The sequence below is a fragment of the Oreochromis aureus genome, linkage group 11, assembly GCF_013358895.1.
Source record: "Oreochromis aureus strain Israel breed Guangdong linkage group 11, ZZ_aureus, whole genome shotgun sequence".
Taxonomy (NCBI): Eukaryota; Metazoa; Chordata; class Actinopteri; order Cichliformes; family Cichlidae; genus Oreochromis; species Oreochromis aureus.
Genome location: NC_052952.1, coordinates 20,483,756 through 20,509,842, shown reverse-complemented (window position 1 = coordinate 20,509,842; position 26,087 = coordinate 20,483,756). Strand labels below are relative to the sequence as shown.

At 41.7% G+C, this 26,087-nt stretch overlaps 1 protein-coding gene across 1 annotated transcript; it reads right to left on the bottom strand.

Annotated features, from left to right (window-relative positions):
• Positions 1 to 446: 446 nt before the first annotated feature.
• On the bottom strand, positions 447 to 24,181 carry chrnb2 (cholinergic receptor, nicotinic, beta 2). The gene is made up of 6 exons (XM_031734121.2): positions 23,881 to 24,181; positions 14,060 to 14,205; positions 13,299 to 13,343; positions 10,383 to 10,492; positions 6,355 to 7,483; positions 447 to 2,711 (listed from the first exon to the last, which is right to left on the bottom strand). The coding sequence occupies exons 1-6, from the start codon at positions 23,930 to 23,932 to the stop codon at positions 2,562 to 2,564; spliced, it is 1,632 nt and encodes a 543-aa protein (XP_031589981.1). The 5' UTR covers positions 23,933 to 24,181; the 3' UTR covers positions 447 to 2,561.
• Between the last annotated feature and the right edge of the window lie 1,906 nt (positions 24,182 to 26,087).

The window sequence follows — 26,087 nt, the reverse complement described above, 5'->3', positions numbered from 1 at the left end:
GCCACATGGGTACAGCAGTTTATGCCAGAGGTGGATGGATGCAGACCAGAGATACTATGTGATATTTACGAAATGCACATTCTAAGATGTTGTCATTAAGTCTTGCTAAGCGTAAGATATGAGAGACAGTTATTCCTGCTGTGGTGTGAATTATTCAAACTGGCTCTCTGCACTAAAAATGTCGGTTTATATGTGTAGATAAGAACTACCTACAGTCCTGTTTTCACAGTAGAATAATCAGAACCCAGAGTGACCTTGACAGGGCTTTAAACACATTATTGTTTAAAAGCCCTGCTTCCTAAGAGAAAAAAAAGTTCTGTGTGACTGAGTGTGTGTGCATTTTTGTTCATATAAAAAAGGAAGTTGCCAGCATCAGTATTAGAAAGCCAGGAAATGTTTCCTTCTTTCATGTGAAAACATGTCACGCAGACATACTTTGATTAATCTGAACCTACAACCTTTATTGGACTGGTTAAGGTGTGCACAGGAGCAGATTTTAGAGTCAGGAAGGGGAAGGTGAAAGATGGGAGAGAGCATAATGAGAGAGGAAGTGAGAGAGAAAGGAAGGAGAGTGGAAAGGTCAAAAAGAGAAAGAGAAGAGAGTGGACAGCAGCACTTTCTCCGTGTGGAGACATGCAGCCTACAGTTTTCACAGGTCTCTGATAGGCTTTTCACACTTGTTCGGGATCTGCCCGGGAACCCCCGCGGGTAATCCCATCCGCCCTAGACACAGCAAGAGACGCCTTCCAGTCCCAAACTCAGTTGAGCTGCAGATTTGGTCACACGACTGCATAAAGCCAGGAAACCTGCAGCAAATGACAGTGACCAGGGAGATGGCCTTTTTCCAGAGGTTTATCGTTCCTTTCCATTGCACTAATAACAAGAGTCTTTTGTCTCTGCCTATCCTGCTTTTTTTCCCTCCTCGGCATTCATCCTTTCTGCTTCTGATTTTGCACAACTTAATGCCTTGCCAGGACTGCTTCATTGTTGCTCCTGTTGGCATTTTGCTCTTGTTTACTAAAAATTTAATTCCCCCCACCCCCACCCGACTGCATGTGTGCCTGAAAAGGCCTTTTGCATCTTCTTTGTTGTCAGGGATCCTGTGAAGATTGTGGAAATCTGCCACAAAAAAGAATACGGCACTAATGACTGGAAGTTAGCTGTTGTTCTAAGTGGACTAAATGTCAGAAGTGAGCGCCCGTGGAAGACCAGATAAACAGAGCGGGACTGGAGAGAGGACAGCAGAGATTAATTGAAAGGGTGGAAGGGTGGGAGGGATACATACATGGTTATGCTCCTCTGAACACTGCATCTCACAGATGTACATGTGTACATATGTTCTGGACATTACATACATGAACAAAATCCACTGCAGAAATATATATTCAGGAGAGGAGAGGAGAGGAGAGGAGAGGAGAGGAGAGGAGAAAATGACGAGCGAATGAGGTTTCGTCCTGCTCTGATAACAGAAAATGAACAGTTGTGACATGACTTAATATCCATAAACCTCCCATCAATCCACCATGTTCCACCGCCCATCATATAGGAGGCCATATCCACACTCTTGGCTCAGATTCCTCATTTTCTCAGGAGCTAGACTCGTCTCAGTGCAGCTGTGCACTCTGGCACAGCAGGCTGCGGCTGTTCTCTACTTACTGTGCACAACAGTCTGAGCAGAAAACCGTCCATGCATAATCTATTACTTCATCCCTTTGACTTTTATGTAATAATGCAACCTGGCTCTTTCCGAAGTACAACTACCTTCTATATATTTTTCCTTCACAATCTGTTGCTTTTACACATATTGTGTTCATGTGCGCATCACAGGCTGTGTATTACAGTTTATATCACATTCTGGTTATATCTATACAATCATACAACACACCATAGTCTCTCTATTAGCATCACATCCTTGCATGATTTAACACATAGAGAAATCTTAATAATATATACTCAATGCTATACTGTGGTAAGCAGCTATGCTATGATAAAATATACTGAATCAGTTTACTGACATAGTGGATTTTTTTGGGGGGGGGGTAAAGTATAAGAACCTTGATATAAACTTCCCTTTCCTCTCTGATACTGACATCAGTCAACATTGTGAATAAGTAACGTCTGTCGTAGCTGAAGGCGGGTATGTCACGTGTCACTTAAGCAGTCAGTGTAATGTGGAAAGTGTTAACTAGCTGGCGTAAGGTTCAACAAGGAATAACTCGGAGAATCCTCACTCCCTGGCTGGCTGAAGAGGAAAGCAGGGAGGGACCTTTCCACCAGAAAGAGGAGGTCAGACCATTAAACATCTGGACAAAAAAAAATAACCAAAAACTTGCAGGTAAGAGTAAGATGGTGTTTTTCTTTATCTTCATAGGAGAAAAATCGTTTGTTGCAAAAATTGTTACTATAAAGGTAATGGATGTGATTGTTGTTTATTCCAGTTCTGGTTCCTGTACCATAGACACATTAAAACCCAGACCCACCCCCCGCCTCCGGCCCATGTCCTGCTGTGCTGATTGGTCGGGGAGCTGTCTGTCAGCGTGTTTGTGGTTGGGGGAAAATGGTCAACCTGGCATGTTGATGGTCTTGGCTGTGTAGTTCTGGAAGAGCGGCTGCAGGAACATGCCCATTGTGCCGAACACGCATACAAACACAAAGATCCACAGGAAGAGGCGGTCAATCACCATGGCAACATACTTCCAGTCCTCGCTCACCTGTGGTTGTGGAACAGGGTGAAGAGAAAGGTTAAGGTGAGCAGAATCCCACTCTCAAGTCCAGTCATGCTCATTATCATTCGACCTATCCCTCTGCTTTTAACTAGACACAACGTTAATGGAGGTGAAGTGTTAATGTGAATGGAGACTCGTTCTGCTACACAGCTCTGATGAGGTCTGACACGAGTCAAGGAGGAGGAGAAGGATGTAAGAGACTGGAGAGAGATGGAGGACGGAGAGAAACAGAGGGTGTCTGACACTGTGACCCCTGTGATGATAACTTAAAGAGAGAGGGGAATGAATGATGAGCCATGCACTGCGCTGGGAATGGGAGGATTTTAAAGGTGATGGGATGGTAACTATATCAGTGATAGACAGAATTACTGCGGTTTATTAATTCCCATGTCAGACGCACGCTCCAATAAGATGCAGTCAGGACAAGACATAAAAATAACACCCTCACTCTGCTGACTCGCTTCTTCTATTCCAGCTCTTTACCAGTTGTACTCTTTCTCTATGCACACGTCATGCTGCCGCTGCTGCTATAATTACATGTCTGTGTCGAATATTCAGAGGGTTACGATTGCATCACCAGATCTGTCTCCTTTGCTTCTGGCCTTTTGTACTAACCCCTGCATTTTAAATGGCAGTACTAAACAGCAGAGTCGCACAGCTCGGTCTTGACTATAACATGATACGGCACTGATCTGTGCTGCTCTGGATACTTTTTATGGCTGGTAACATATGCGCATAAAAGAAGATTATTTATGGCAGGATTTCACTCGCACGGAGACATGATAATTTTTTTATGTTAATACACAGTTGAATCTGAGTAATAAATATGGAGGTATGTATTATCAGCCGATACTATTGGTGCTCATCTCACATTATCACAGACTATATTAGCATGCATGGTGTCAGAGCTGTAAGATGCAGCAACACATCAAATACACTTTTTTAATGTTATTTGTTTTTGCCAAAATTGCTGTTTAAATTTACAGTATTACAATTTTTTAGGCCAGTTGAGTAGCACTAAATTAAAAGCTGCTGCTCAACAAATAAAGTAGACAAGCAGCACAAAAGCATTAATTTGGAGCTGTGTTTCTTTTCATAAGGAGACAGTGGTGATGCTAAGGGTTGGCCAGGGTTGGCTACAAACACAAGAATTAAAGGCTGGTCACCCCACACAGTGAAGCCCATTAAAGCTATGAACATGCTAATAAAACAGGAGTTAAATCACTGAACTACATTTTTTAGGAGAGCTTTTTTGCTCAACCACTGATCTGCGGGCATTCCTCCTATATAGACGCACTTTAACAACCATTTTAGTGTTTTGCTCATTTAGATATGAATCCACAAGGTTTCTGTCCACATTGCAGCAAGGTGAGCAAATACTAGATGATTTAAGCCCCATCCCCCCAAAATAACCCAATGACCAATTTTCCAATACAATATAAGGCTATAATAAAAGGCTCTACTGTGTTCATCAGCTAATGGGTTACTATCATTTGGTTCTCGGTTGACAGTCAATTGTGGTTTTCTCAGAGATTTTTTAAATCAGAGAAAGTGTCTGATTAAAGTGCTAAAGTCAGCACAAACAGTAAAATTGCAGTCTTTAAAAGCAGGGCAGCTACAGTGGGATAATAACTATCTCTGAGTCTGTGATTACACAAAAAAAAGACAGATTTACTGAGAGGAATAAATTAATGTGGTGTTGCAATCACAGAAAACAGCACAGGTGTGAGTGGACAGTTATCAGCTAATTAAAACTAACTGTCTAAACTATCTAAAAATAACATTTTTCCAGTTTTAAAAGCAAAGAAAAAGTTTTTTAACATCAATAATGCCCAGGACAGTCTATGAGGAGAAGGAGGGCAAATTCACAGCTCAAAACAGAGTAAAAATGATTAGTCAGTGAATAATCTACAAACATTATACAGCATAAGGCTCAAGTTGACTGCAGGATTTATGCAGAGAAGAGCTGCTTTATTACAAAATGGGTCAGTGTGCAAACCTGAAACCTGTGTATGACAGATTTCAGGTTTGTACAGGTTTGTTAGCGATGAAGCGGACTCCTTCCACAGCTTCCTCAAAGAAAACACAACATTTTCTCTTGTCCTGACCCATGCACATTTTAAGTTACTGTGTCATGTGTGTAAATGCACATTACTCTTGCTTTTTCTATGTGACACATAAGCCTACAGGTGTTTATTAAAGTCAAAGGAAAGACTGACTCAGCGGCAGCTGTGGGCAATCAGGTTGTTAAAAAAATAGTAGATACTAAAAATGGGATTGGTTGGATTAGATACGCTTTTGCAAAAGTATTGATCCCAACAGGGCAGTCTTTGCCTCCTCCAGATGGCACACAACTTTACACAGCTAGCACACAGCCCCTCCCCTCACTAGCGGCTGAATTAGATTTTCACAACTCTGAATAAAACTTTATGAAAAACATGAAGAGGTTGGTAAAGCTCCTGCTTCAACAACACTTAAGTGTTAAAAAATTATTATAAAAGTCAACTTGGCCAGTGAAGACATGAATTTTAGCCCTTTAACTACTAGCAAATATTTGATCGCTACATTAGCCATGAGTTAAGTTATCATTTAAAGAAATAATAATAATTCAGTTGGTAGCTAGTGGCTACGGCTAATAATAATATGAATAATTTAAAAGTATAGCAGAATTATATTTTTCTTAAAGTCAGACATTGAAGCAAAGAAAAATCTACCAGCAGTGGCACCCACCTTACCAGCTCAATTATATTTGCATTATGTTATATTTAAATTTTATTTTTGATATATAAATACAATTAAAATATGGTGCCAGGTGTGTTTTGCTCAGTTATGTTACTGTAAAGTACATATGTCGAGCAAAACATTGTTGTCGTTGACGTTATTATTTTTATTCTTTCCGATCTTTATTTTAAAAATGCCTCTAATTTATATTCTTTTCTTTCCTCTGTGGAATCAAATAGTTTAGTGGGCAACAAACATGTTTCTTCAAAATCCTGAACAGCATTTTGTAAAATTCAGATATTGTTCAAATTTAAGTGAAATCTGAGTCCCATGAATAAGCTATTCATGGGAGACATGTCTGTTTATTCTATAATAGAGCCGATACTAAAGAGAGTTTAAAACAAATCCATTAATTCACATGATTTTTTATGTTGCACAGCTCTGTGTGCACAGTGCTGAGAGGCTCTTGTGTCCTCTGCAGTTTTCCTTGTGGCCCAGACGTCCCTGAAATACTGCCAATTACTCCTTAACTTATATTTCCTGTAACACAAACATAGCCTTTATGCATTTTGAATTACTGAAATACCAAAAATCAGAAATATGTTTCGCTCAATTTTGCACTCTGAGTAATTTCCCCATAAATTTATATACAATAAGAGCTCCTCAAAAACTATCGTCCACACATTTCAGCAGCAAAGAGGGTTTGCACTGATGCAGACAGTTAGCTAATCTGGTCCTAACTTATTTAATCTGTTTTCAACATAAAAATCTATTTTGAGCAGCTGTCAAATGCTATTTTTGCAGTTACTATGATAATGAAGTTTATTAACCTGCTATAAAACATAAACAAATCTAGTGCAACACTATCAGCTCCAGGCTCTGATATGAAGCAACAGATAATACTCACACTCTGATCATCATCCTCACTCTTCATGTGATTAGCGATGAAGCGTACTCCTTCCACAGCTTCCTCAAAGCCTGGACAGGCTTGAGCCAGCAGGGCCTGGGTCAAAGCAGGACCTGCAGCTGCTTGCTTCCCTCTTGGAAGGTTTCCAGAGCCCCCTTCTCGACCTTCTCTGACTCTGTTTAGACCATCCATGGATCCCCCTCCTGCACCTCCCAGATCTCCTCCAAACTGTTTAACAGACGCGCGGTTCACATAGCACGTACAAGGGTCACTGTCCTCCTTGCCAAACACTGCTGTGGAGGTCCCCCCTCCATTCCCACCAGCATTTCCCAGCCCGAGCCCCACCATCAAGGCCCCTGCCTCTCCACTTCGACCACCCTCGCTCTGCTCCTGCGCCCTCCTCCTTTGACGCAGCCGCTGACGCTCGCAGCTGTTTCTTGGCTGGCGCATGAAGAGCAGGGCAGGAAGCTTGTTGAGGAACACCAGTTTAACCCAAGGGGGCATGGTGTGTGTGGTGGGAGAACGATGGTGCACATTCAGGACACATACACTGGTGACGATAGAGAAAGTGACCAGAACCATGGTGAACATCAGATACTTCCCCACCAGAGGAACATCCAGTGAAGTTGGTGGGACGATCTTGGAGATTAGCAGCAGGAACACGGTGAGAGCCAGCAGCACTGAGATGCAGAGTGTCATCTTCTCGCCACAGTCAGAGGGCAGGTAGAAGACCAGGATCGCCAGCGAGGTGATGAGCACACACGGGATGATGAGGTTGATAGTATAAAAAAGAGGCTTCCTGCGAATGATGAAGTCATATGTGATGTCCACGTAGGTAGGGTCAGCTGGGTTTTCATTTCGTCTGCCCGGCAGGGCGATGATGTCCCACTCTCCACTGGGGGTGAAGTCATCCATGCTGGCTACATCAGCGCGAAGCACCAGATCGATTTCAGTGCGGTCGTAGGTCCAGGAGCGGAAGCGCAGCGTGCAGTTCTGCTGGTCAAAGGGGAAGTGCTTGACCTCAATCTTACAGGCTGATTTATAGATTGCCGGGGGCAACCAGAAGATGCTGCCATCGTAAGACACCACTGCATTAGAGTAGAACGACACCTCGTACACCCCATCAGCACTAAGAGACAAGGTCAGAGAGGATAAAGACAAAAACGGGAGTCAGACATAAATCCAGATGCTGGTGTGATGATTTAAATAATAAAAGAGTATCATGAGGGGCCATGTTTCTTCCAAGCCTCTTGAATAGGGTAATGTGGTAGTGCTTTATCTTATTATGCAGCAGCTTCATTAGAGCTCAAGGACACACTAACGAATCTTGAAGTTACGGGTGTGACTTTTTGAGGTGTCTCTGGTTAGAAGAGTCAGAGACTCATTCTTATATTAACACACAGAAGAAGGATAAGGAACCAAATGAATGTGAAGTCTAGGAAGAAGACATAATATTCAAGGCAATCTGGGCTCGATTAAGCAGCACATGTAAGCTACCAACTGTGAGTGTGTGTTCATGTCATCTTAAGATAATGGCAGAAAAATACATGCAGCAAGAATATTTTTAGCATGCAAAAGAGGAACCTGCACGAACACACAGCTGCACATTTTCAGCGCACTATGCAATGCTTCACCTTTTCTCCAAATTGAATAATAAAGTAAAAAGTGGTGTGGTAGTGGCATAAGCTGAGTTAATCCTCCAGTTTAAAGGACTGACAGTTGGACTCATCGGAGTCATGGAGGATAACACCCCAACCTGGGGTACACGGGATTAACGGGATCACTTTTCCAGAGTTAGGTGGGTCAGGGATCTTATAATCTTTAGTCAAGTAAGGCCTGAAGCGGAGAAAGAGGAGAAGGCCAGACAGATCGCTGTGCTCTGATGAGCTGATTTACATACTGTAGGCTGACACTCAGTTTCCATTACATTAAGACCAGTGGTCCGCAACATCCCCATTCTCTCTCAGACATGCAGGAGAATCCTAATTAACAAAACATGCGGATGAAGTTTACACGTTAATCATTTTGTGTAATACATTACAGTGAAGCTTATTTGGGATGTTATCATTTATGTACTATGTATGTGATAGTACACTCATTTGCACATGAGTGGGCTGTATCAGGGATGGACAGGAGGAGGAGTACAGGAGTGTGGTGGACAGCTTTGTCGAGTGGTGTGAGCTAAACCACCTACAACTTAACATCACAAAGACAAAGGAACTGATTATGGACTTTAGGAAGCAGGCTCCTCCTCCTACCCCTGTCACCATCAGTGGGGCTGATGTGGAGATCGTTGAGGACTACCGGTACCTGGGGGTACACTTGGACTGTAAACTGGACTGGACCAAGAACACCAATGCTATCTTCAAAAAAGGGCAGAGTCGGCTTTTCCTACTGAGGCGGCTCAGGTCCTTCAATGTTGGTAGGAAAATGCTGACCATGTTCTATCACTCGGTGTTGGAGAGCGTCGTGTTCTTTGCAGCTGTGTGCTGGGGAAGTGGGGTGAAGACAGCTGATGCCAACAGGCTGAACAAACTGATTAGAAAGGCTGGTTCTGTCCTGGGTGTCAGACTTGAGAACCTGGAGGAGGTGTCTGAGAGGAGAATGCTAAAAAAGCTTCTTTCTATCATGGACAACCCCTGTCACCCCATGCACGCCCCCATGATGGACCATCGGAGCAAACGCAGCAAAAGACTCATTGCCCCGAAATGCAGAACTGACCGCCACAGGAAATCCTTTGTGCCGGTGGCAATAAGACTGTATAACTCTTCCTCACTCTGTAGGTGATTCTCCTGAGACTATTACCTATGTTATTCTGTTCCCTCCCAGACCGTGCAATATTACCCAAGAGTACTTATTGAATATTTGTTTCATCCCCCCATCATATGCTGCTACTCCCTTTATTCTATTGCACAATACTTTGTCACTTTCTAGAACCGCCTGCACTGATAGTTAAGTTATTTATTCACCAGGATATAGTTATATATATTACTTTGTTAGAGTTATCCGATACTATGTCTTGCACTATCCTACTGTATATTACTGTACACTATTCTTATTGTATATATTGTATATCTTATATCTATTTCATCTGTTCCTCTGTCTCTCCTGCTGCTTTGAGCATGTACAGGACAAAGAATTTCCCTCGGGATAAATAAAGTTGTTCTTATTTCTACCGCTCAACTTGCCAACTTGTTAAATGTCCCCGGGGCCTAAAAAAATTTGTATTTAGTTACCACAAACCACAAATTAATCGACACATAAAAATGTATTATGTAGCATGTCAGCACAGGAGTACTGGATGGTTTCTGGAATACAGCTGATGGGACATGAACTATGCACAGATGGTAGGGACAGGAATAAGGCTGAAAGTCATTAAATTCCCAGCAGAAAAGTTTTGGTCTGGAGGTGCATAATAGGCTAAGTCAACCATGCACACCCTGAAGACTTTTCATAAGGTAATCTGTTCTCAATAGCAGAATTAAAAGTGATGGCTGCATATTTGTATGACAGTGTAGAAGTAATTTCAAATCCTTCCATTGGTCCTAGATAGAGGTGCTACATTAAAAGAGGGGCAATGTTAATTATCTAGACTCTCAGTGAGCGCATCAAATAAGCTTCATATATTTTACAAGTGGAAAAGACAGAAGACGACAGAAGTTTGCATTCTTGTGGAACGACTGTGTGCACTGGCTCATCACTGCATATGCAGATATATGCAGTGCAGATGACTCGTTCTTTACATGGCACAAAATGAGTAGATAACAGTGGATATATTCAGCCCTGTGTGGCAAACCTGAATGCATTGCACATTTCAACTTGTAATCCGGTCGAAGCTTATAAAAAAATGATCTGTTTGTACAACTTTGTGCAAAAGACCAACACGTTGTGGATCATCTTGGTCATTTCACCAGCGGAGTTTTTTTCCAAGAACTGTATGTACTTTCATGGTGCAGTGTATGCATTATTAGTTTGTATCTTGTGAAGGCTTTACGAAGTGAGGACAGGAGGGCAAGAGAGTGACTCACTTGTTGTAAAGCACCACGTCAGGCAGCCAGATGTGTTTGGAGGGCAGCCTGACCTTCATCATTCCATCAAACTCCTCAGGGACCCAAGTCAGACGATAGTCCTGCCACTCCTAAAGGCCAATAAAAACACAACGCTTAGTCACTCATCTGCCAACCACACAGCAGGAAATGACATCTTGAGAGAAGAAGGTGTGTCTGTTTGTCTTTTTGTGTTCGTCACTTAGTCACTGGTTAACATGACATGTTGCAATAAAGATAAGCCGGAGGTACGTTCTATGCTATCTGCCCAACCTGCACCTTCATCACACTTCTACCATTAGCCAGAGTAACACTCATGTCTGTCCTGACCCTGAATGGTCTTTAAAACACACCCGGCCGCAAACCACTCAGCATGATTATAATGCAGCAGCTGTTCCCAGGTATGTGTGTGTGGGTGCATGTGAATGGATCAGCAGACATCTGAGTCCTCTGTGCAACTTTGTGTAAAAGACAAACATTATCTTGTTTTCCATGTTGTGGATCAGAATTTGACATTGCCACGCTGAAGCCTCTGTGACCTGTTACAGCAGTTCTATATGTGGTATAACCAGGTTGCAGCTGTATTGCTCATGCTAGACTTCCTCTGTAACTGTGGTGCATTGTGGTCATTACAGTTTGTCTCGGCTCACGACAGCTGTCCTTGGCCCTCCTATTTTCTGATGGCAAAGAATCCATAGAGCACTGATGGTGATTCTATGCTCCGTTACACGTCATAAATCCTAATCTGGCTCATGTGTGTGTCTGTCTATGTGCCAGTGTGTGACAACCGTACTTATGACTGCTTTATATGAAAAAGTTACATATATACATACATATATATATAAATATCCCTCTCACTCCTCAATGGTGTGGTATGCATGTGTTCCTCAAGCACCAGAGACCTGGGAGTTGTTGTGTGCAGTATCTTAGCTGTTCCTAGGACTGCGCCCTTCTGGACAGAGACCTCTGATGTTGTGCCTGGAATTTGTTGGAGCCAGTCTTGCAGTTTCTGGCTTGACGCTCCTAATCCTTCTATTAAAACTGGGACAACTTTAGCCTTTACCTTCCACATCTGCTCCAGTTGTTCCTCCAGCCCCTGGCAACTCTCTATTCTCTATTCTCTGGCTCCTTCTTTCTGATGTTGCTGTCCGGTGGGAACACTGCACCTATCACAACTGTGGTCTTCTGTTCCTTGTGAACCACCACTATGTCTGGTTGGTTAGCCAGCAGCTGCTTGTCTGTCTGGAACTTGAAATCCCACAGGACTTTAGCCTGTTGTTTTTTTTTTTACCCACCTTTGGTGGTGTCTCCCATCGGGACTTGGGAAACAGATGTTCCTATACACTATCCCAGCCACTTGGTTGTGTCTTTCAGTGTATGCTGTCCCATATATTCCATGTCCACATGCCCACTTCTCATCAATATGTCCTTTTCCCTCAACACCTGACGTATGGCTTTAGTTATCTGTCTTTTGTTCCAAATATATACACCATCAACAATGGCCACATTATACAATTTTCTAAATAGAAGAATTTCATTGAGTATACAAGCTCATCCTAGCATGGCTGAGTCTTTCTGAAGGAAAGATGGGGAAGGGTTCACCACTCCTAGTAAGACTATGTGGCCAAATAGTTTTACAATATAAAATATTTTTGTGCAGAATTTAAATAATTAGTGGAATTCATCATCTACAGTAGATCAAATCAATGAAAGATTCAGAGAATCTGAGGGAAATCTCTATACTCAGGGGAAAAGGCCAAAAAACAGTATTATGTAATATTCACTGCACTGACTCCACTGCAGACATATTTAAAAAAGATCCAGAAAAAAGATGGCTTCTCTGGACAAGAGCTCACTTAAGATAAGAAGAGTAAGGCTAAAGAAAAATATCCTGTGATATAAAAAAAAACACAACTAAATTTAAAACTCTTTTGGGAAATTAATGTGCATCCCTAGAGCTACAGAAATAGATTACAGTCCCTGCTGCTCATCAGCTCATCACAGTCAAAATTTTTTAGTGAAACAAAGAGTTTAAATCATTGGATTCTTTTTTTTTTTTTTTTTTTTTTTTTTACACCGCATCTTTGCTGTTTTTATCTCTTTCATGCTTTTTTTATTCAAAGTTTTTAGGTTTGTGAATCTCAGCTTAAGCCAGTCTGTGGTCATTTGTCTCAATATCTAGAATATGTTTATGTTGGTGAATAAATTATTAGGTATTAAGCCCAAATATCTATATACCTCAGCTATAAGGGGTCACGTATGACTTTACAGAACATCATTGAAAATCACAACATTAATGCAGAAACATGAGTTCAGCTTCAGAAATGTCTTTCTGTACATTTCTCACTCTCTGGTGAATTCCTGTCTCTTATTTTTCTTCTTCTCGATTTTGTGTTTTTGAGGACGAGCACTGTTTCATGTCTCACTTCACCAGTCCTGTCAGCTTTTGTCTGAACTGAAGCTCTACATGATTGCTGGTAGGGTTATACTCAGCTATCCAGAACCAGCGACAACACGGAAAAGAAAAATGTATCTTTCCACCCCAGTAACTGCATCCGTGAATCGTGTACTACTGGTGTGATAACACTTCAGGAATTTGATTATCCAATGTAATACATCACGTACAGTAGTATATTTTAGAGAGAGGAATCTTCAGTGTGTGTGTTTGTGTTTATCTAAGTCACATTTATGACTACCGTCCAAGTCCCTCGCGGTTTGTGATTCACGTCCACTGACCTAGCTGTGACACTGTGAAATCTAAGAAAAAAACACACCTAAAAATAAATATTTACTCATTGTTTTCTCTGCATTTCACTAAGCTTTCTGCCTTCTCTTTTTCCGTGTAGCATAATGTTGGGTACGCAGTGATTAGATCAGATGAGGAGTCAAAAGTCTCACCTGTGTTAGCCAGACATTGGTGGTCATCACCTGCTCTCGTTCATGCTGCAATGGAACACACTCACATTAAAAGCTGTAGTTTTATTGCATGAAATTATTCAGACGCGGCTCTTTGTTATTTGTATGAAAAAGACTCGATGAGGATGAGATGTCCTGATTTGTAGTATGTTTTAACAGGGTCAAGCTTCAGAAAACATCCTTCAAACTCCGTGTCCCAGTTTTGTAATAGGGGGAAAATAAATGTTGTTTTCAAGCTGAGGCCAAAGATAACCCTAATGATGTCTTCAAGATTAATTTCTCTTTAGAGAGCTCCTCCCGCGCCACAGAAGGAATTCTGTAACTGCTTTTATATATGCTGGCTAGAACTCATCACTATAAATCATCTTTATGTGCAACATCGGCCGTGCAGCCGTTAAATTTACAACGAAAAAATAAAAAAACAAATAAACCTGAGCAGAGAATTTCAGCCTCGAGACAAAAGCAATGTTACCCTTTGTCTGAGGCTTGTTTGCAGTCGTGGAGAGTAACAAGTACAAGTATTGCCACAATATTAAAATACTGCTCAGTTTAGCTGGTTTGTCTGTGATTATGTTTAATTTGAGTTTTAAATCAAGATTCCGGCGTTTAGGTTTCCAGGAGGAAAAACAGAAATCTAAATGAATCACCATTGTTTATGTTATTTGTTCTATTATCCAAATTAAATCCTGAAAATCACATTAAATCATGCACACAGATTCAGTCCCAGACGTGTCCATACTCACAACACTAATGAGTTGGGCCAAAGACACCATCAGCTGCACAGTAACCAGCTCGGAGCCGTTAGTCGCGGGACGGATCAGTTTGTTATAATGCGCTGGGTTTAGGAGATGCTCCACCAACCGCTCCTCTGTGTCTGCCCCAAGGCCGCCTGTAATGAGAGCGCATTATCATCATTGTGTGGCTCTATCAGAAGGCATGAAAGTTGCAGGCATCTGTGTCTCACTTGGCCTTATTTAAAAGGTGTTTTATCAAACTGGATTTGCAATACAAACATACTGGAGCTTGAAGTCTGTGGTGCCGCTGTTTGTCGGAGGCGCTTCTGTTGAGAGCCGCGCGGCCTGAACCATGACATTGCTCATCACCGGCGGCTGGAGGACGTCAGCACACCTCAATGCATAGATCTTACGAGATCTGACATCACGAGAATGAGTCAACCACTCTGGATGTCTCTATCACTCTCCTTCCTGTCTCTATCACACTCTTCGTCCCGCTGCTCTGTCTCTATGTATTCTCCTCTGCCCTGTTGCACTTCTCCCCAACTGCCACTCTTTTGTAGCTCTGGGTTATTTTCACTCAGTCTCTCGCGTCCCTTCCCCTGTCTCTTCCCCCTCCCATCCCTCCATCTGTAGCAGACTGTAGTCTTATCTGTGTGAGTGGTTGAATTTAGGCAGAGCTGTCACAACACCACACACAGGAGGGGAGGGTTTTCCGTTTTTTTTTTTTTCACTGAGAGAGTGATGCACTGAGAAAAACAACTGTTCTGCACCTCCTGCTTCCTTCCTCATTCCCTCCTGCTTTTCACTCCCTGTCTCTCCGGCATCTGCTCATCCCTGCGCTGCGTCTTTTCACCCTCACGCTCTGCCCCTGAAGATAAACACAGGCTGCTCACTGTACCGATGTTGTCATACTCTCTTTTAAAGGCCGTTAACATTGCAGGAAAACAAACGTGTGAAAGCTGATGTAGGTAAAATTATTTCTTTTTAATGAACACAATGATATTAAAAAGTATACAAAGAGCTCAGACTCTCAATTTCTCTATGAATCTGCATAAAAATACATCAAATTTGAATTAATTAACAACTGTTAGAGTTCAGTTGGTACAGCTGAAAAGATTTCAGTCATTTTGTTTTAAAAAATTGTACTTTAGCGCAGATAGAGATAAACATTTTCCCAGACAGGACGGTGTTTATTACCCATAGCAGGAATCAATGAAAATAAAAGAACCGTTTTATACAGGGCTATGGAGAAATGGAAGTCACTGCCAACAGAGATAACATAAAAAACCACTAAAACTGTATTTAGAAAACTTTGAAACAATATTTATTTGGTCTGATTTTAATGCTTGCAATGCAACGTGTGAGCTCCAAAGATAAATTAAAATGCAGAAATGGAAAGAAGACGTACCAAACTTCATCTGAATGTTTCCGAGCTCCTCTGTGACACTCTGTCCTCCTCCTCTATTTATCCCCTGCTCTCCACCGCTCCCCTCCCCTCCCTCTTTGCCCTGTAGCGCTGCTGTGTTCACTGAACAGGAATGATAGCCTCTATCTCTGGATCAATAAGGACTCTATTCATACCCCGTGACCTCTCAACGCAATCCCTCGCTCCCACATCCCCTATTTTTTAATCTTCTGCTCTTTCTCTGTCATCACATTTTCCTTAACACTTTTACCATCTTTTCATCATCGCAGTCAGCCCATATTTTCTTCTCCCATCCTGTTTGTTATCTCCATCTCGCTGTCGCTGACAGCCAGTGTACATTTATCGCCCTTTCCTTCGCTAAATCAGCATCATCGATACAAGTCCTGTCAGCATGAGTGTTGTACTGTGTTTATTGTCCACAAGTGCTGGCTTTTTTTTTTCTATGTGTGCATGTGTGTCGTTTTGTGGACACACATTCATCAGGGAAATAAGCATTGCTGTCTGTGTCAGAACCATATGAGTAATGTATATTATTCCCGGAAGCACAAGGCAATAACACTGTCGGATGAGACAGGAAGCCAGACTGGCAGAGGAAAAAATAGAAGAGCACAGTTCATTCAACCATGCTCATGAGTGTAAATGAAAGATTTCTGCTTATTATAAAAGTACTGTGTAGTAAAATAGACAAAATGTAATTAATCATCTTAAAGCATCTTTGCACTTAAAAATGCAAAAGTCTTAAGCCCCTCATTTCTTTGTATAGACTTTCTTGTAATTTTTAAAGCACTCATGAGCAAAACTTCTCAAGGCTTTCTGAAGATCTTTCAAAGTTTCTCTTTGAACATCGGCTGCTTTTTCATTCATTTTAGTCCAGTCCTTATACCTGACCATTTTTAGAAGATGCTTTTTTACATTTATTAAGCCACTTAACACTGACCTAAAAATGATCATCACTATGTGCAGAGGAGCTTTGAAGGTCTTTCAAGAAGCCTGGAGAACTTTGGCTAAGAGAGTTCAGGCTGTGTTTAAGAATAAAGGTATTCATACCAAATATTGATTTTCAAGCTTATTAATTTGTACTGTTTTTGCCTCATGTACTTAATTTCCATTTATGTTTGCATGCATTTTAATAAATCATTACACCTATTTGCCTTTTTCTCAAAAAAATATAAAAAAATCAGACGCAGCTGAAAACATTTTTATGTGTTTGCTCCACTGCCGACCAATCTGACGGCAGTACCTTAAACATAACACCTGAGAGATGATTGAATTTGATATAAATTCATATTTTATATTCTCTAAAAAAAAAAAAAAAAAAGTCCCTTGGTCAAAGCTGATCAAAGATGACAAAGACTAACTTTGCAAGCCAAAAAAGTTCAAGGCCAAAAGGATTCAGTCAAAAAAACCTAAAATGTTTTTTATGCAGATCTGGCATCAGTTGAAGTTCTATTTTTTTCAAGAATATGATGACTCATAAAAGATGACCAAAATCCCAAAATGCACGACATCAGACTCAAGGTCATACATGGAAGGACAATCAATGAGGTAAGCACTTCAGGGGACTTCAGGGGAGGAGCATGCACATGTACACAGACAGACAGACAGACAGACAGATAGATAGATAGACAGATAGATAGATAGCGCAACACTTTCAGCACGCCATGTTTTACCACTTCTTCATGAACTACAGCATTTACTACAGAAATAGCTTAAAATAACTAAACAAAAATGAGCATGGGCTCAGGATACACCAATGTTTTATGGCACTGCAACTAATCAGGCAGAAAGATTCATTTTTTCTTATCTCGTTTTTTTTAATGCAAAACTACGCACACACTCGAGCCTGCTCACTGTGCGAACACATTAACTCGGCCGCTCATCTTCAACACTCAAATAATGCTACTAACCACCGACTGATGTGCCTCTGTCTCCACATGCTAAAGGCTGAACTGAGGGGCTCTAATGTTGCTGGTAGTTCAGGTGGCTTTATATTTGTTTTGCAGAGCAGATATTGCAAACTTAATGTGACATTATGAATATTTCAGCAGGGCTCCCCATTAGACCCGTAAGCTAGGGAAGTTACACATCACCATGCACATGCAAACACACAAACACACACACGCTTCCGTGACAGGAGGACCGGAAGAGACAAGATGGTAGCCATTAGGTCAGATTGCTTTATAGCTATGTCTGCCCCTTCAATCCTCTCGCCCTTAAAAATAGCCATTAATCTTAGCGTGCTGACGGACCTTTTGTGTCCCCAACAACTTGTTTATAAAATCTTTACTTTTGACAGCATCTGTTTATAATTTCCAATGCTGCTTAGAGACTAGAGTACACGCTGTAGAGACAAACGTGCAGAAAATGAAGGCGAGGCGAGATCTAAATTGAATTATCCCACTAAGACTGTTACAGTGATGATCTCTATTTATACAGCTCGCTCAAATGAGAAAAGGTTGGAGGGAAACTGGGGTCATTTTCTGCCCTCCTTTCTGTCGACGGCTAAAGAGGCTTTTTGGCTGCAGCTGAAACCTTTTATGCTGAAATATTCTTAAGTCAATAATGGAGAGATCCACTGATGTACTGGCAACACCCAATTGGCTCTGTAGTGGCCATAGAACTGAGATATTAATATTGATCCTCCATCTAGTTGCAATATCAGAGCACAAAAACAGAGCCATTCCACTGTGGGCTAACTGCAGCCTGAAGCTTTATTGTCTTTCCACGCTGCGCACAAAGATGTAAAGTCAGTCGAGTTTGTTGTGTTTTAATAACCACAGAGGTTTTTCTTTTTTTATAGAAAGCACTGACAAATCACTCCAGCATGTTGTTCTATTATTAGAGCTGAAATGTTCGTTGATACATTTAATATTTGATCATCGCATGTTATTCATTTTAAAAAACAGCTTTTTTTAAAGGAATTTTTTTCAACCTTTTATTTAATAGATCCACGGATATGGCAAAGACCATGATCATGATTTATTTTTGACCAGCGTTTAAATCTTAGTTATATGGTTAGATCAGTGACTGACTTTGTAAACATGCAGTAATGAATAAGGAGACACGTTTTAAAACAAGTGAAAAAGCGCGCACAGTATTTGCTGTTGCTTCACGGTGTGACGTCTTGAAACCAGATTGTTTCTAGAGCTGATTTAATTTGACCAAAACCTCTCTTTGCAGGATCCTGGCTTGAGCTAACTGAAACCTGCCAGGACTTGGCTGCGAGCGTGTTTGGATTTTAGGGAGGGGCAACAATGCACCACTATAACGAGCCATTACTACACGGCAGGATTTGGTGTAAACAACACGCCTTCATATTGTTTGTGACCTTAACATCTGAACATCGGAGCGTTGCTGCAGAAAGTTTTGTCCTTAGCTGACTGGAATGGCACATGGTGTGGTCTCCTGCTGGTGTAGCCCATCTGTTTAAGGTTTGACGTGTTGTGAGTTCAGAGATATTCTCCTGCGTATCTTGGTGGTAATTGCATTACAAGCTTATATTGTGTTATTGTAGGGTCTTTACCTTAGAATATAAAGTGGCTTGAGGCCACTTTATATTCTATATATAATAAAACTGAATTTAATTGAATCAACAAGTATTTATTTGAGTCACTCTTGCCTTCCCATCAGTTCAAACCAGTCTGGGAATTCTCCTCTGACATCAAGAAGGCTCTTGATGCAGCTCATGGTATATTTTCTTTACAGAACTTTCTCTGTAAAGTCTAGGGATACTTATGTGGGAAAATCCCAGCAGATCAGCAGTTTCTGAAGACCTGAGACGAGCCTGTCTGACACCAACAACCACGCCACATTCAAAGGCACTTAAATCACCTTTCTTCCTCATTCTGATGCTCAGTTTGAACTTCAGCAGGTCGTCTTGACCGTGTCTACATGCGAGCTATAACAAGCAGCTGAACAGGTGTGCCTAATAAAGAGGTGAGTGCATGTCACAAAACAAAACAGAAACACAATAACAGCTGTTTTGTTTCATTGATTTTGTTTTTATAATCACTGGAAGTCAAAATTATAATCTGACATGAATTCAATTATTTACCCAAGAAACATTTTTTAATCTGAGTTCATTTTTAAACATTAATTTTTAAACAAATTAGTTGGATCCTGGATAAATACTAAGAGAAAACCATGCACAGATCAACACAGCTATTTAATTTGTTGACAAATTTCAGACAAATGTGTCCATGTATCATGGATACATAGATATACAGCCATATTTAGATTTATAGATAGACTGTTGTTGCTACAAATGCCATAAATATTCTAGCTATATGCTACAGCTATTAAAATGACATCTTAGGTTTGAATATTTCTAATATATAGGTGCATGAGTGATATTAGCTCAGTGAAGCACTGGGACAAAACAGAATATATTGCTGCTGTGGGAAGTGTTTCATTCATTTTGAAGTCACATCAAGGGAAATTTGAGGAGAATATGCTAAAATAGTTTAGAATAATGAAGGCTGAAAAGCTTCGCCGTCAGAGGCTGCAGTTTAACTCATCCAGAAATCATACTGTAAATAAACAGTAATAGCTTTCATTTGTTTATTAAAACGCATGGAGCTCAGCTGCTGGATGACAGGATATGGCCTTCTAACAGCGGTGCCTATTTCAGGGGCTGCAATAAAATGCATCACTTGAAATGCATTATGCCTCTCGTCGCAGCTATTATTTGCACTGTCGTTTAGATACTCATAAATCGCGAGGCCACGGTTGCACCAGGTCAGCGCCTGCAGCAAAAATGTGCCCATGAATAGATAACAAGAAGAGGACTGACTGCAAAAATGATTCCACATAACTCTTGATGTCGCATTTTGTTGAAGTTATGTTAAAGTCTTTATCTGTAGAAGCATCTGCTACTAGAACACTGTCATTGTTACAGCATTAGTTACTAGAAGATTAAAACGTTTTGATCTTTTATACTTGATTTTATTGAAAGAAGGTGTGAGTTATCTTGAATACACTTCTACAAAAAGCTGTATCAGTGCAAGGTAACCACAGACCTGCCGCGATTTAAGTCCACCTTTATTTTTTTTAATATTCTTAGACAAGGTCAGATTTAAAACTCTTAACTTTCCAAACGTCTCTTATCTGCCTCTTCTTCTCTGCTGCTTAAGTTTCTATTAAACCTCTGTGCTCTCCCTTTGCTTCCCTTTAATCTCCCGGGCCACACTGCTGTGTGCTGCTGCTGCTGCTGCTACTACCGCTGCACATTCATTCACATAAACACACACACACAATCTTGCACAAATCACACATGAGAGCACAGGGTTTTACACATGGAATCACGTACACTCTCACATGCGAGTGCAGGCCCGTGCGGTGAATGCGCTGCACATTTTTTAATCACAGATGCTGCCCCTACCCGCTGATCTGATCCTGTTGCTGCTGTGTATTGGGAGTCGGTCCAACGAGATAGAGACAGAGAAAATAAGCAAGCGAGATAAAGCGCGGAAAGAGAAAGCGAGGGCGCGCGAGACGATAGGACGGCTGCTGTCATGTGAACAATGAGATGCTGCAAAGATCAGATGAGGAAAATCAGTGCACCAAAAAAACCAAAAAACAAAAAGTGATGACAGACTAAAGTAAAGGAGCAGAACTTTCTAGATTGTAGCGCTAGCACAGAGATGATTTGCTGATGTGCATTCACACATAGCAGAGGACTACCGTTGCAGTGTATGCATGCACTTATTAAAATGTCTTTTAAGATGCAGGGACTGGGGGTGTTGTAGAAAAACTAATTTAAGTACACTTTACATCTCTGGCTGATGAGAGTGTCGCAGACTCTGCTCCATATCCAGTAACCCCTGCATTAGGTCAGCTCAGCCCCACAGACTCTTTTTATTATGCATGGCCTGTTGGGGAAATGACAAGAGACATCCTCCTCACACAGCGAGATGGCCAAATCCTCACGGCAGCCTCTTAGACAGGTGGTGAAATGTCCTTGAGCGTCCTTGCACAGCCACTCAATACAAGACTCCTCTGTGTGTGTGTGTGTGTGTGTGTGTGTGTGTGTGTGTGTGTGTGTGTGTGTGTGTGTGTGTGTGTGTGTGGATGCTTATGTAAGTAAATGATGCCGTGGCTCTGGAGGTGTAAACCTATGACTTTTCTCCTCTTCATTCGATCACCACCTTTTTTTTATGCCGGCTATTTTTGTTGGGGAGATGCAGGGATTCTCTCACGTCTCTTGCCTTCTTCGCCTCTTATATGACGTGAACATTGCAATCAAGCACAAACATGAATAAATAAGAACACAGAAATCAACACGTAAGCCTCAAACTAGGCAAAGGTTGTGTTTCCTAAGTATTTAACATTTGTGTGTTTTTGCTTGCTCGCTTGTAGGAAACTTCTTAAATGCCTTATAAGCTCCAGGTGTGTGTGTGTGTGTGTGTGTGTGTGTGTGTGTGTGTGTGTGTGTGTGTGTGTTTATATGTGCCCAGTGTGCGTTTTTCTTCAAACATGTGTTTGCGTATGCTTGTGTGTGGACAGAGTTTATAGTCTCTGAGGATGATGCTAATCAGATTTTCTCCCTTAAGGGAAGATGACTCATTAGTACTCCACAGCTTATGAGGCTCCTTAAAGTGATATTTCATGATGGCATTTTCTTTTTAGTGCAAACACCTCTGTTTGAACCGAATATAGGGCAAGAATTGAATATTGTGCAAATTTACACCAGTTTCATACAAAAAAGCGTGCCCTTTTGACATTTGATATTTTAATAATGAGCTCTATTTAGCCTTTTATTGGCATTTAGCTTGTTAGATTTTCACTGGAACTCATTATTTTCACTATAAAACAAAGTCTGTTAAATTACATGAATGTTACTCCTGATATTTTTTGATTATTTTCATGTTCTTTAGTTATCTTCATTTGATTGTATGTCTCTAAAAACTTTAGATTGTGTATTTTGGCTAACAAAATCGAGCAGTTTCCATATAATCTTAAACTGATGCTTTAACTAGTATACAGCTGCTATTTTTTTCAAAACCAAACACGATGTATGTTTGCTGTGTGTGCGGTGGGGACGTCTGCAACCGGTGCTTGATGTGATAAGTGGCAGGTTAATGCCGGTTGAAGCACTTTATCTCGTACTATCTGTCTTCGTCATTTCCTCTGGATGCAGCGTGATGAACTATGGGTGTAAAGCTGTCTTTTTTTGGGGTGGGTGTAAAAGAGGAGTCAAAGCAGCATGTTGTCGCCCTTGGTGATGATGAACGGTTAGTCAGTGCAAGGCAGATGGCCAAGCGTGTGCGTGCGCGCGAGTGGACAGAGGTGTGTGCTGTGTGTGTTGCTGCACAGGCAGTCTTTTGCTCTGAGCTGCTGAGCTGGCCTCTGCTCTATCCTCTGCTGTAGATAGGTTACAAAATCTTAAGGCAGTCATAATTCAGCCACTGAGCGGATGTGTTGGAGCGACACCAAAATAAAGCCAACTTACAGAGGTAAAATATGTCCAAACAACCTAACAGCTTACAGTATTTACTTTAAATGTGCTGCGAGAGCCATAAATAAGATAACCACCCAATGCATGCGCCCCATAACAATAAGTTTATCCATCTAAGCTGTTGTGCAAACACAGAAGGCTTTTCCTGTGCAGCCTGATGACACATCATTTGCCCTTTGATGACAGGAAGGAGAAGTTGTTTTAGCCCAACATGCCTCTTATTAACCTGCCCACTCAATGCAAGACCTCAGTGTTAATGAGAGAGAAGGAGAGAGAGGCGAGTGAGTGATAAGATAATTTATTTCTCTCTCAATTAATTAGAAGGAATATGCTAACTGATGCCACGGTGGTTTAGCTGTTGCAGGAGGCTGGTAAATTTCTCATGTGTATGTTTATCACATGCAACTGTTTTATTTTCAGTAGAAAAGATTATAAGTTTGATTTAAGTCTTTTAATACGTACCATTTTCATCTGATCTGAAATGTGACTAACTCCCGCACACTCAACACTGAAATAGCAGTAATTCCATAGGAGAACATCACACACGTCCCTAAACGCATTATATTAAGCCCAGCAGAATCTCAGGTTAAATATATCTTGTATCTTATATGCTTACGATGCAAGTATTTTCCCCCTTTACACTTGCTAATGTATTTTCATTGTGCTCTATGGAGTGGGTAATATTTCTCCACTACATCACTCCGTCGCGCTCGCTGCTGTTTTAAAGAAAGATGGTGACACAGCAGTGAAAGAGTCGCTTTCTCCACCTCTGCCTCTCCCTAGCGTCTAACCAGTCCTTTTTTTTATTGCATTCTCTCCTTCATTACTTGGAAGAAACCTTTTCGGATTCCCTTAATGCACAGACGCGCGGTGTTTTATTGCCCTATGAGGGTGACGCACAAGAGCTTCGATGGAGCCATTATGTGGACAAGGTAGGCTACTCACCTCCCGCAATGGCGAGGAGAGCCAGCAGCAGCAGCGGCGGCCAGCCGTCCATCGTCAAACGTGCGTCCGAGCGCGCTCCGAACCCGGAAAGGTGTTCACCGGGATGGAGAGGCCACCTCAAGCACGCCCGCAGTGTTAACTCCCTCTCCTCCTCACGACCCAAACCTCTCTTTACTGTCTACCTGTCATGGTGACGTCAGGGCTTTCCGGCGGTCCACACTCCTTCCTTTTCAGGGGAAAATATAAATATCTCGGCGGAGCCAGGTAAGCTCTGCGCTCGGTCGAGTTGTGTTGGCTGTCCGTGCTGAACGTTGCTCAGCGATGCGACGCGCTGGAGAGGCGGGGGCGGGTGTGGGGGGGAGCGCAGAGGAGCAGGGTGGGGGAGACGGGAGGAGAGGATGTGGCATACCTCTGAGACTCCGTATCTCAGTTAGAGATGCCAGTGTGTTCCCCGCACAAAGTCACACATCACCATAATATAATATTAAGCACTCCTAGGGTGTGTGTGCTGCTCAGTCTGACTTTATAGTAACCTTGTCAAACTTAATGGGATTTTTATGTTTAGTTAAAGCTCCAGGCCAAATATTTGTGGAGATGGTAGCTGTGATAATTAAACATAAGCTATAAATATGATTACATTGGCTTTGCTTATATTGAAAATATTAACTGTAAATGTAAATCATAAGAGATCTGGCTAGTGATGTGCGTGTGTGTTAATTTGATGCTCTGGTATCTGCCACACCCCACATCTATCCCTAGCCTCACACAGGCTCCCCAGGATGGTCTGTAGTCTGAAAGTTGAAGTTTCTGTGTGCCCTTCTCCTCTACCCTTTAGGCCACTAAAGTGACCTCTGACTCCTAATCTTAAAGGCAAACATGTTTGAGCTGCACAGAATGAAGTTGCAAATGGGAGTTAAGAAACAAATGTGTCCAGGTAGTGGGAAAGAGCTGAGACTCACAATCTGATGATAACTGAATGGGGCGATGAAGGGCAATGGGACTCCAGCAAATAATTAAAAAAAAAAAAATAGGAGGGGTATAGGAAGGAAGTCAAAAGAGCGTGGGAGGACAAAAAAGCCAAGTAAACAGAAGTATGGGATGGAGGGAGGAGGCGGTTGCCATAGTGACTCAGAGAAACCAGAAAGCTCCAGGAGGAAGCGACCTGTTTCTCCTTCGTTTTGTCTATTTTCGTCACTGAAGCACACATACACACAGGTGAACACATGTGCACAAAACACACACTCATGCATAAATGCACACAATAGCAAACTCTTCCACAGTCTTCTGCATGTCTTTCTCTCTCTGCTATCTTTATACACTCTTCCTCCCTCCCTCTGCTGTACAGTTGTCTCCATTCCCCCCCGCTCTACCTCTGCTTTGCAGTGAATGAGCTGACCTGACAGTGCTCCTCCCCTCACTGAGTGCTGTGAGTCTCTCTCTGAATTATTTAAAAGCTGGGACCCCCACGAGTGCTTGTCTTCCCCTAACACCACCTCACACTCCCTCTCTCTCGCTTCTTTCCTCTGTCCCTTCCTCTCCTGCTGTCATTCTGTCTTCTAGTGGCTGCAGTTACTTCCTGTGCTTCTGTCATGTCTGGGAAACACAAATCAGAACTATGAATCACACAGTGATTACCGGAACAAGATTCAACAAAGTCTAAGAAATTACAGTGGGGGAATGTGACTGCACTTATAAAAACCTGTAGTTTTTCTAATTAATGTTATTTTTCTTTGCTGTAAGTTTATTGTACTCTTACTAAACTGTTGTATCTCCCTAGTAGTCTGAGTTTTAGAAACCAAAAATCTTTCAAAATTTCCTTTTTAAATTTATGTATCAGGTCTTGTCATTGACATAAGCCGGTTCTTGTCATTTTCTTTCACACTGAGAAATTTAACAAGTAGAAATAAATATGCTCAATTCACTCAAAATATGTTTTTGCTTACAATATTCTGTAGTAAATAAGAGGGTTCATGGTTATAGAAACCACTGGCCTGCTGTGGCCCTTCTGTTTGAGTTTGAATGTTCTCCCTGTGCCTGTGGGTTCTCCCCTGGTACCCTGGCTTCCTCCCACAGTCTGAAGGCATGCTTGTTAGGCTAATTGGTGTGAATGTGAGCATGAATGGTTATCTGCCTCTCTCTGTGTTGGCCGTGTGATGGACTGGCAACCAGTCCAAAGTGTGCCCTGCCTCTTCCCCTGTGACAGCTGA

Bases quoted from the DNA above. Each gene is read 5' to 3' on its own strand.
- chrnb2 (XM_031734121.2), bottom strand. From the start codon at position 23,932: ATGGACGGCTGGCCGCCGCTGCTGCTGCTGGCTCTCCTCGCCATTGCG. The intron at 7,484-10,382 runs GTGAGTCACTCT...CTTGTCTCTTAG, and splicing joins GACGTGGTGCTTTACAACAA to TGCTGATGGGGTGTACGAGG. The intron at 2,712-6,354 runs GTGAGTATTATC...CCACAACCACAG, and splicing joins GTGAGGATGATGATCAGAGT to GTGAGCGAGGACTGGAAGTA.